General features: G+C 41.2%; 1 protein-coding gene across 2 annotated transcripts in view; it reads left to right on the top strand.

The window, feature by feature from the left end:
• SLC49A4 (solute carrier family 49 member 4) overlaps nucleotides 1–6,422 on the top strand; it is a 36,444-nt gene extending 30,022 nt beyond the window's left edge. Inside the window, exon 9 of one of the 2 annotated variants that reach the window (XM_072417910.1) lies at nucleotides 2,726–6,422. In XM_072417910.1, coding sequence (XP_072274011.1) covers nucleotides 2,726–2,841 — 116 coding nt within the window. In that variant the 3' untranslated portion in view covers nucleotides 2,842–6,422. The other variant, XM_072417911.1, reaches the window with a different exon arrangement.
• The last annotated feature ends 3,702 nt before the right edge of the window (nucleotides 6,423–10,124 follow it).

Here is a 10,124-nt window from a genome sequence, read left to right as displayed (position 1 = left end):
ATTATTATTATTAAACAGGATTTATATAGCGCCAACATATTACGCAGCGCTGTACATTAAATAGGGATTGCAAATGACAGACTAATACAGACAGGGATACAGGAGGAGAGGACCCTGCCCCGAAGAGCTTACAATTTAGTAGGTGGGGGTTTCCTTGAGCAATGAGCAGTTTGTGCTTATTTTCGATCTGTAAGGGTGATATTCTTCCCAATGACCTGCAATGTAAGAGGCATTCTTCCCACTGACCACCACAGTAATGTACTGTGAGATGTGGATATAGTAATTATAGAAGGGGTTCCCTGAGACTAAAAGTTGTCCCGAAGGTTCCCCCATGCTAAAAAGATTGAGAAACAGTGGTTTAGACACTAAGGCTACGTACACACCTCAGAATCTGGCGTGTTTACAGCACTCATCATTCATGGATCAGTCCTGCTGGATCCAGGCATGATGAACGATCATAATGAAAGTGAAGGGGAGAGAGCGTAGCTGGGTGCTGCTCCGTCGTCCTCCCCTCTCCATGGAGCATAGAGTATGTACAGCGCTCGTTCAAGCATTGTGCAGTCTTGTATTTGGAAAGGATGATGTACAAATTATTCCACATGTGTACATAGCCTTAGGGTGCTCAAGAGAAGTCATTGTAGGATGTTAAGTACATGAGGCATAACGGGGCCCCCTGCAAACATAGCTTATTCCCACCTGGGTTCCTATGGGTGTCTAGGCTCCATCTTTGTTGAACTCAAGTTATAGGCAAAACAGGCAAGAAAAGAACAGCTTTCTATTTTGAAATATCCCTCATATATTTCTGGGATTAATCCTCGATGACACCGGAGCTTTGTGTTCGACATCTCAGTACACAACTCATTGTGATGGATTTTCCATTTGAATGAAGTCTAAGCATTGCCACAACCCAGCGTGATCTATCCATCAGCTCGCAGGCCTTCTGGAACAACAAACATTTCTTAGGACGGATAGTGCTCACAGATCCTGACCGTTAGGAAACGCCGGTCACTGGAGAATGATGGCTCTCGCCTGGACCCCCACCAGTGATGAGTGCACATTGTCACTGCAGTGTGTGTGATCCCAGCACATTCAAGGCCTCTGTGTATTGACATCTGTCATTGCTTGTCCACAGCCTCTCCGAATTTCTTATTTATCTAGAACTTCCAGTAATACCTATGTGCAAACAATGCAAGTATCAATTTAGAGGGGAAGCCCCAAAATCTGGGGTGCTCAGTGTACACGGGGCATTAGCTATCTAGCTCACTAAATTTTGCTGCCTGAATTCTGTCTAAAAGGGTTAGAACGAAGTCAGGTTTTACTGCACTTACCCCATCTTTGTGAAAGTAAAGGAATCCAAAAGGTATTTTCCAAATGTAGTTGGGTTGTTACACCGATGACTGGAGTTTCCTGTCATTTTGGATAGATTTCCTTTCACTTCCTGTTGCTTTTCCTTAACCAGGAGGAAAGTCTTCAAAATCAGAAAGAAACCATTAACCATTTCTTACATTATTCAAAATGAAGGGCCCTTTCAAATTTTAAAACGTGTGGTGCAGTAACACAGCCCGTTCAGATGTCTTTTCTGACCCCTCAACACAGGGTCAGTGTTCTCCCTGGCCCTTTTTAGCTCGGTGTACCACCTGGCACTTTTCAGTGACCTCCTGGCTGTTTTTGGGTGGTTACAGAAAAGTTGGGTCACAATACCAGGCTGCAACCCGCCTACAGCTTCTTTCCACCCAGTTTTAAAAAATTCTGAGGAAAATACTGCAGGGTAGTACATTGTGTTTTGAATGTGTCATTGTACTGAAAAGAAATGGCATCTTACTGTACAGAAATTAATGTAAGAATGGGCCCTAAGGAACAATTCGGAGGGCTGCTTTTGTGTTCCTATTGCACTGTGGGAATCATACTCATATTAAATCCAAGTCACACCTCTACCAGTTCACCAGAAAGTATTGGCATGAGCAGCATAGTACCTTCCAACCGGTGATAGTATAGCAGACCTGGTAAATTCTGAGTTAAAAGCCCTGTCAATGCCCTTGGGGGGCCAGCAAGTTCAAAGCTTTAGCATGCCATAACCCCCCCCCCCCCCCCTTTCTCTCGAATTTACTAAATTGCAAAGAACTTTGTATGTAGGAAAGCTTTTTGATCACTTTAGGGGCTCCCTAGATACTCCGCAGATACGTTTTCAATTCTGGATGTTCACATTTAACTTTTGGCGGCGGCAATAGAGGATCCAATAGTATTGAAGCCTTCTAGTGACCAGAATATAGGTAAGATCTGTGTTTAATAGCCTCATGCTGGGGCTGACACCTCCTCTACTCCCTGCTCTTATAGTAGCCAAAGTCTGTGTGCACAAAGCCTAACAATCACCCCAATGTTAATGATAGGAGGGGAGAATTATATTTTGCAGCTGTTTTTTTTTTTTTTTAATGAAGGATTTTACTCATGCAAAACCCAATGTAAATGTTCATTTCAGTGTCTAACTTCACTCTGTAAATAAAAGCCCAGTCTGCATTTTTTTCAATGTGAATGCAGAAAGGGGTGATGCTTTTTTTGTTTCTTGTATTTATGCAGCTATATCCTGGACGAATTGGTGCCTCACAGGCTCCTGTATCCTCGGCCTGGTGCTTATTATGTGCCTGAGGGAAGCCAGTGACAAACACGCTTACCCAAAGTACACAATCTGAATGTCTTCCATGATTCACTGTTGTCTTTTCATTTCCAGAGTTGTCGTGGCTGAACTGGTGCCTGACGGGATCTTGCTTGCTCAGCTTGCTTTTTATTGTGTGCTTCAGGGAATCCTATGATAGACTCTATCTGGATGTCTTTATTTCTGTCTAATGGCTCCAGACGCCCTGAATGGACTGAAGGCGTGGATGGGGCCAAAACTGCACTACTAACGGACTGAACGGACTGTCTTGTGTGTCGTTATTCACTCCGCGCACCTGGGAACTTTCATTTCTTAGAGGAAGTCTTTTTATTTGTCGTCTGCTCTGGATAATGTTAATAAAATTCTACTTTTTTTTATTTTTTTATTTTAATGTTTTAATGAAGAATGGAGGAGAACGTAATAATTCCTTTTTTATATTCAGCGTTCAGAGTGTTTTATAGTCCGCTGGCGCCTCGTCTGCCTGTCTGTTCGGTGTCTTTTGCTGCTTCAAAGTGGCAGAGGAAACCTGAATGGTACTTGGATTAAAGTTTCCCTGTCATCTGGATGGGGCTGCCATCTTTAAAGCACCCCAATGTTTTAAAAAAATCCCTGTGCTGGAAAGAAGAAACACCTATAACTGGAGGTATGGAAATCACAGGTCTGATATTATTTCATCCCATATAGACGGTTAATAATGACAGGTACTCTTCAGGTGTGAACTGTCTTTACCAGTAAAATATAGTGTGCCTCCTTCAGATTATAGCAGTGTTGAATAGAATTGCATGATTGGTAATGGCAAAACTCTAAATGAACCACTAAATACATAGGACCAAAGGATATGTCTGACCTTGAGATTTTTATACAACACATCCTTGTCTGGCAGAGCAAAAGACCAAATTTTTCTCTGTAGGGTTTAAGTTGCATAGAAAGGGCCTGATACCCCCCCCCCCAGTCTGTAATTAGACAGTATAGAAAATTCAGTAGCCACCTGAGCTCATCCCTACCCTGGCTCCCTGAGCTATTTCTACCTCTCCTGGTTTTATTTCTGCTGTACAGGGATTGCAAAATGTGGATATGAAGTAAAATTCAGATACTTATAGCTCATAATGGGCACAACAGGAGTGCAGACCTGGGAATTCAACATAAAAATGATGAAAGCCCCTTATATTGGGCACAGTGGGTATACAGACTGGAAACCTCGTGTGGGGGTCTTCGGAGCCCCTCATAATGGGTGTTTAGGCAAAGATTTCCACAAGAAATAAAAAAAAAAAAAAAAAAGAATTTACCTTGCACATACATTCTCACGAAATGTTCAGTTTTCTATGGTTAAAGTAAGAGTTTAGGGATCACAATATTTGTGTTGGTTGGTTGGTGTTTCCACACTTGGCTCAGGACACTGCGGGGTCTCTGCTAGCTCTGCACACTGGGAGTATGGCCGCCTCCAGGTTTCCCCTCATCCTTCTTACAGCCTCTATCACCATACAGAATGTGCAGGTATTGTAAGGTTGCAGATCAGCACTTTGCCAGATGTGGACACTAAAATCCTTGTGTGTGTGTGTGTGTGTGTGTTCTCCCTAGACCCTTTTAGCTGGGCGCACCACCCAGCACTTTTCTGTAACCACCTGGCTGTTTTAAGTAATTACTGATAAGTTGGGTCACAATACAGGGGCTGCCACCTGCCTACAGCTCCTTCCCACCCATCCTAAAAAAACTTGAACCCTGTTTATATATATATATATATATATATATGACTATAAACAACTTTTAAAGAATGATTTGTGTAGGTATCTCTATTCCATTAAAGTTTGCACCAACCTGCCCAACCTCCTGCTTGATTCCCAGGAAAATGCACATTTGCTGCTACAAACTCCCATCTGGTCTCTTACTTCTATTGCATTTATTCCTATAGATAGGATAGGATCTCACATTGGGAAACAGCCATAGGCAGCATTAGTTATATGGGGTTTCCTTTTCAGAAGTGGGGGACCAGCTAGGAGGTTGCAGTAATGGCTTCATGTGGGGAGTGAGAACCTGAGATGAGAGAACAAATTTGTATACAACAGTTTTCAACCCAGACATTTTGTTTTTTAAGCTGGGTGAGAAGAAGTTGTAGGGGGGTGGCAGCCCTGTATTGTGACCCAACAGCCGGGTGGTTGCTAAAAGGGGCTTGGGGGATCACTGCAGAAATATCTCTTAAAGGAAATGTGCTAATAAGGAACTATAAAGCTTTTATTATTGGCCTCTCATTCTAAAAATGTGATTTTAAAAAATAAATGTAAACTTTATCCTTTTTTTGTAAAATATTTGTATATAGTTATATGGAGCTTGTGATCTCTTGCAGGGAATAGTTACAAAAATCAGAGCAGATTTGTGACTCCGCTTCCATAGCCGCTGATAAAGATCATACTGGTAGCAATTTGCCTGGAAAAACATTGATTTCTTTTATAACTCATGAATGTGCCTGCATTGTACTAAGATATAATATTAATACTATATACATAATATATACAGAACTGATATGAGGACGCAGAGATCTCGTCAGTCTGTCCAGCTGCAAGGAAAGGTAACAGCTTTGTGCTGATATGAATGATGGAGGATTTAGACTTTTGATGCTGTCCCCAAAAACATGAATAGTGATTGCAGAAAAGTTACTGTGTTCACTTTTAATCCAAACTAATACAACTTTATCTAACCAAATGCAGCAGTCCTATCACAGTGCTGCATAGCACTACAGCCTCTTGTGCTTCCTTCCTCTGGGTTGGGGCCTGGAAGCCAGGGAACCCAATGGACTGTGTTATACCAGATCAGATATAAAGGGAAAATATACAGAGAACTATGTGTATGAGGAACCCTGGCCTTGTCCTTCTTAGAGCCTGTACAGAGAGCAAGATCAGAATACCATAAATGTGTGCTGGCTGAGGTCTTTGATTCTATAGCTGTTTCCATAATCTTAACCCTTTCAGAATAGAAAGATTCCTATAATGTGACACAAGTAGAGATTGGCTGACCAATCAAATGGGTGCATTTGCTTGGCTGGTCCCCTTCTCTCTCCATGGGACAGAATGGGCGCCCGTTTGTTCATCTAATGCATTTCCTGTTCCAGCAATAAAAATTGCAAGCAACTTTATTCCTAACCATCAATGATGAATTTGTTCCTTTGATCTTTTGCTTCCTTTGCCACAAATAAAATGTATTGATTTGATTAATATCAGTTGGATTAAGGAATAAAAGTCAGCCCTACACTGTGCAATCCCTATACAGGCCCCACCTAAACAACCAACTCCATTTTTATTTGGTAGGTAGGTTCTTGTTAGTAAATCTAAAGATCACTTATATGCAATATAATTGATGGATTGGATGCCATCAATTCAGAAATTATGTTTAGATTGCAAGCTGTGTGACGAGTTTTACTGATCCCTATACAGAGGACCCAATCGTCTGTTGAGCTGTAAGATTTGATTGGTTTCTGGCCAGTATTAGACGGATGTTCCCAGTTTTTGTGTTCCAGGTTCTGATTGGCTTTGATTTGCATTATCTCCTCCCCCCTCAATGCTGCTATTCCCTCCCCCCGGGGTAGTGGGGAGTAACCGCCTCTCCTCATTGCAGGTAGATCAGATTTTGTAATCTCTGTACATAGTGGGAAGATTTTGGGGATTCTGAATTTCTGTTGTCCTCCTATTAACTTGCTCACTGCTGGTGAAGTGTCAGTTAATCTTTTTTTTTTTTTATAGAGATGTTTTTAATTTTATGTGAAATAAATGTTTTAAAACGTGTTGTGTGTTCTATTCGTTGTATTTAATATTTACCGATGTGACAATCACAACAAAGAACAATTCCACCTTTTTTAAAAATCAACCCGAAAGCTTTTGCTGCAATGCTTACCCCCTGTCCAGTGATACCCTCACGTGGACTTTCCATTTTTAAAAACAGCATCAGTCCACTTTCTATACATGATGCTTGGTGTCATGGACCCCTTATGGCTGCATCATCACAACCTGGGATCCGAGGACACATGGAAAGAAGAGGAAAAGTCGCATCATTACACAAAGACTTGTGATGTCACGTATGCTGCCTGAAGCCTACAGGATGTCAGGTATGTGTACCGAGATTATTGTTGTCTGTGATATATGGATATGTGGGCTGCATGAAACATGAGATTGGTTTAAATATAATAATAATATAAGTAATGTTCGACTCCTCTCCTGCAGGCTGGCTCTTTATATTACAGAATGCAGATTCTTGGTGGGCAGAGTCCTTATTTATTTTGTTACATAATAGATTTGAGACTTATAAGGGGGGATATGATCACCCTGTATAAATATATAAATGGTTCATATTGAGAACTCTCTTCCCCATTATTCACTTTGAGATCATTACAAAAAACAAGAGGGCACTCTACATCTGGAGGAAAAGAAGTTTAGGTTCCGGATAAGGAAGGGATTCTCCACTGTAAGGTCTGTGAAAATGTGGCATCAGCTCCCCCTGAAAAAAGTTTTAGCAAGTTCTATAGACTCTTTTAGGAAAAATCTGGATGATTTCTAGAAGCGCAGAATATAACTGGGGATTAAAGCTTTAAAGATACCAGACTGCTGATCCAGGGAACAGCCTATTGTCTTATGGGATCAGCAAGAAATCGTTTCCCCTTTTGGAGCAAATTGTACCACGGTTTATAAGGGTTTTATTTGCCTTCCTCTGGATCAACTATGTCTGATATCTGGGATATGTTTATTTTTCTAGTGGGTGAACTTGATGGATTTATTTTTTCAACCTGTGTAACTATATTCTGTTATGAATTGTACAACCTGTACTCTGTTCTCTATAAAGTTACTTTGTACATCGCCATGGAAAATAAAGGCGCTAATTGAGAATAGTTCATCATTGTACCTCTCATCAATCCATAGAGGAGCAGCTCGATTTACAGGTTGCCATATTTTTATTTCCCCCATCTGCCCCGCACTTTGCGAGTATCTCGCTCCACAAACGTCTCCTTTCAATTCAGCCCAGAAATGGGAAGTTAATGGAATTGCGCCATTACTTAGAGGAAGCTTAATAGACCAGAAAGCCTTTTAATTTAAAGTTGTCGATGTAATTTGGTATGCTTCTTAGCATTCAAAGGGGAAACATAAAAGGGAGTCGGGAGATTTCCAGGAGACAGATTGCCCCGTTTGCCCAGGAACGATTGCTAACCCGTTAAGTCACAGTTGCTCCGAATGCAGTGTGGAATCCTCAGCTCCAAGTGTGCGCTTTAAACTCGCAGCAATCGTATTTTATTCTTCGTTCCACTTCCCTGAACTTTATTAGAAATTTAAATTTACAAAATGGATTCAGTTTACGGCTCCCATTACCTGAACGTCAAATTACTCTGCAGGCACTCTATAACTTTCATGCTTTTGTTGTGTTTTAAATACACATGTGAATTGTGAAATATTGGAAGATATATATCATAAAATATTCAATTTCCTCATTCACATTAACATGATGCATGGTTCCATGTTAAAGCGTGGCAATACATTGCTATTTATTATTAATGACACCACAAAGACATCTCAGTAATGCGCTTCTGCACAGCGCACTTTGACAAAAATGCAGCAAATTTTATATTTGCATGCAGTGCAATGCACATGACAACTGAATATCAAAACAAGCTGCTGCATGTAGCGCATGATAACGTGCATGAGAAAGTGAATATGTTTAGTAAAAAGCATTGCAACACCGAAAATGATCCCCACTGCCCCTACTACTGTGGATAGATAAACAAGAATAAGGACGCCTTCATATCAGCCCAGATATGCATGCACAATTATTTCATGTTACCCTGTTTCCCCGAAAATAAGACCTACCCCGAAAGTAAGACCTAGTACTATTTTGTAAACCTGCCCTAATATAAGACCTACCCCGAAAATAAGACCTAGGAGAAAAATAAAATAAAAGCATACATACCGGTAAATTAAAAAAGTACTCACCGAGACAGCTCCAGATGGGGGGGGGGGGGGGGGGGGGGGGTCAGTGCATCCCCACCAGCATGTGGTACTTCTTTCAGTAAGGAATTGTTCCCTATAATGGTGCTAAAGTGTTTTTATTTTCTCTATAGACCCTCACTGTCACCTTTTCCTCTCTTGGATTAAAAGTTAATTTACAAAATCTTCATAATAAATACATTTTATTAAAATTTATTTTTTTCCTTGTCATTTCACTGACCCCCCACCCAGCCTGAAGTTAATTTTCCACCTTGGCCCCAGCCATCTCCTGGCTCCCCCCCTGGTTATGGTCGTCCATCAGCGCTGACAAAGCTGCTTTCTGTTTTTTTTCAGCTGTTTTTGTTTTTTTCTTGTGAAGGATTTGTGGAAAATTCATCTCGCACAAAAACTCCTGAGGACTTCACGGGAGATATTAAAATGCTGTAAATGAAATCTTTGCAGCTGTAGAATCCCGAGGTTAATCTGAATTGTTTGTGCTTTCCATCTCCACAATCAGAGTGGCGCTGGTTGCATCGTGTCTCCGGCAATTTAGCTTTAATTACTGTGAGACCTGGGCAGAGGAAGCAGCAATCACCAGCAGCACTAAGCGCTGCGCCGCTGCCATGGCGGGGTACCAAACACTGCGACCCGAGAACCCTCTGATATCACAGCAGAATAGATATGTTTAGAAAAGGAAATTCAATTTACAGGGATTTTTAATCCCATTATAAAATAATATTCAGCAGATGTAAACCCAATCATCAAAGATTTATGGGGCAGTTCTAAAGTCATTTTCAATATTTTGAAAGCTACAGCTTGAACAGAAAAATCCCTGTTGATCCTGCCTTGTTTGGGCACATAGTGACAACGCTTTGTCCATGTCTCCAATTTGACCTCAGGCGTTGTCACCTTCTCAATGACTGCAAATAGCTACAAAGACTCATTACAAGGACCGTTATCACCATCGGGGACCCTGCCAGGCCGTGCAGCCATTGCAGTGATGTAGACTGGAAGTGGCTGCAGGGAATGGAAGAATGGATGAATCATAGGGAAAGCTGCAAAAAGAGGCCAGTAGCTTATTATCTAAAGTGTACAGAACATCCCTCCCATCACTCCGTCTACCCTAAGCGTGAGTGAGGCGCCGGTCACAGATGCAGCATGCCCACGATAATCCTCCTCTCATTAGGAACAGACTGATGTCTGCAGATCTCGCCCACTGACACATGTTGTTTAGACCGAGGTGGGAAAAAAATCTGAATATTATTTGGAAAGGAAGGAATATTGTAATTAATGATAAGGCCATGGGGAGAAAACATGAGAAAAATCTGCTTGATACACATTTACTGAATGAATGGCCATTGGGTTGTTACTTCTCCTAGGTTGGGTCACCACACAGAATATATATAAAATGTTAGAAAACTTTTTTGTTATAATCGTCCCAAATTTTTCATATTGATATCACAAAGTTATACTTCCTCATGTGTACTATAGAGCTGGGGGTCAACATTTCCCAAAAT

Source organism: Pyxicephalus adspersus, chromosome 7 (assembly GCF_032062135.1).
Source record: "Pyxicephalus adspersus chromosome 7, UCB_Pads_2.0, whole genome shotgun sequence".
In the NCBI taxonomy this organism is placed as follows: domain Eukaryota; kingdom Metazoa; phylum Chordata; class Amphibia; order Anura; family Pyxicephalidae; genus Pyxicephalus; species Pyxicephalus adspersus.
Note: the sequence above shows the minus strand (reverse complement) of the source record. Positions and strands in the feature narration are given on the sequence as shown.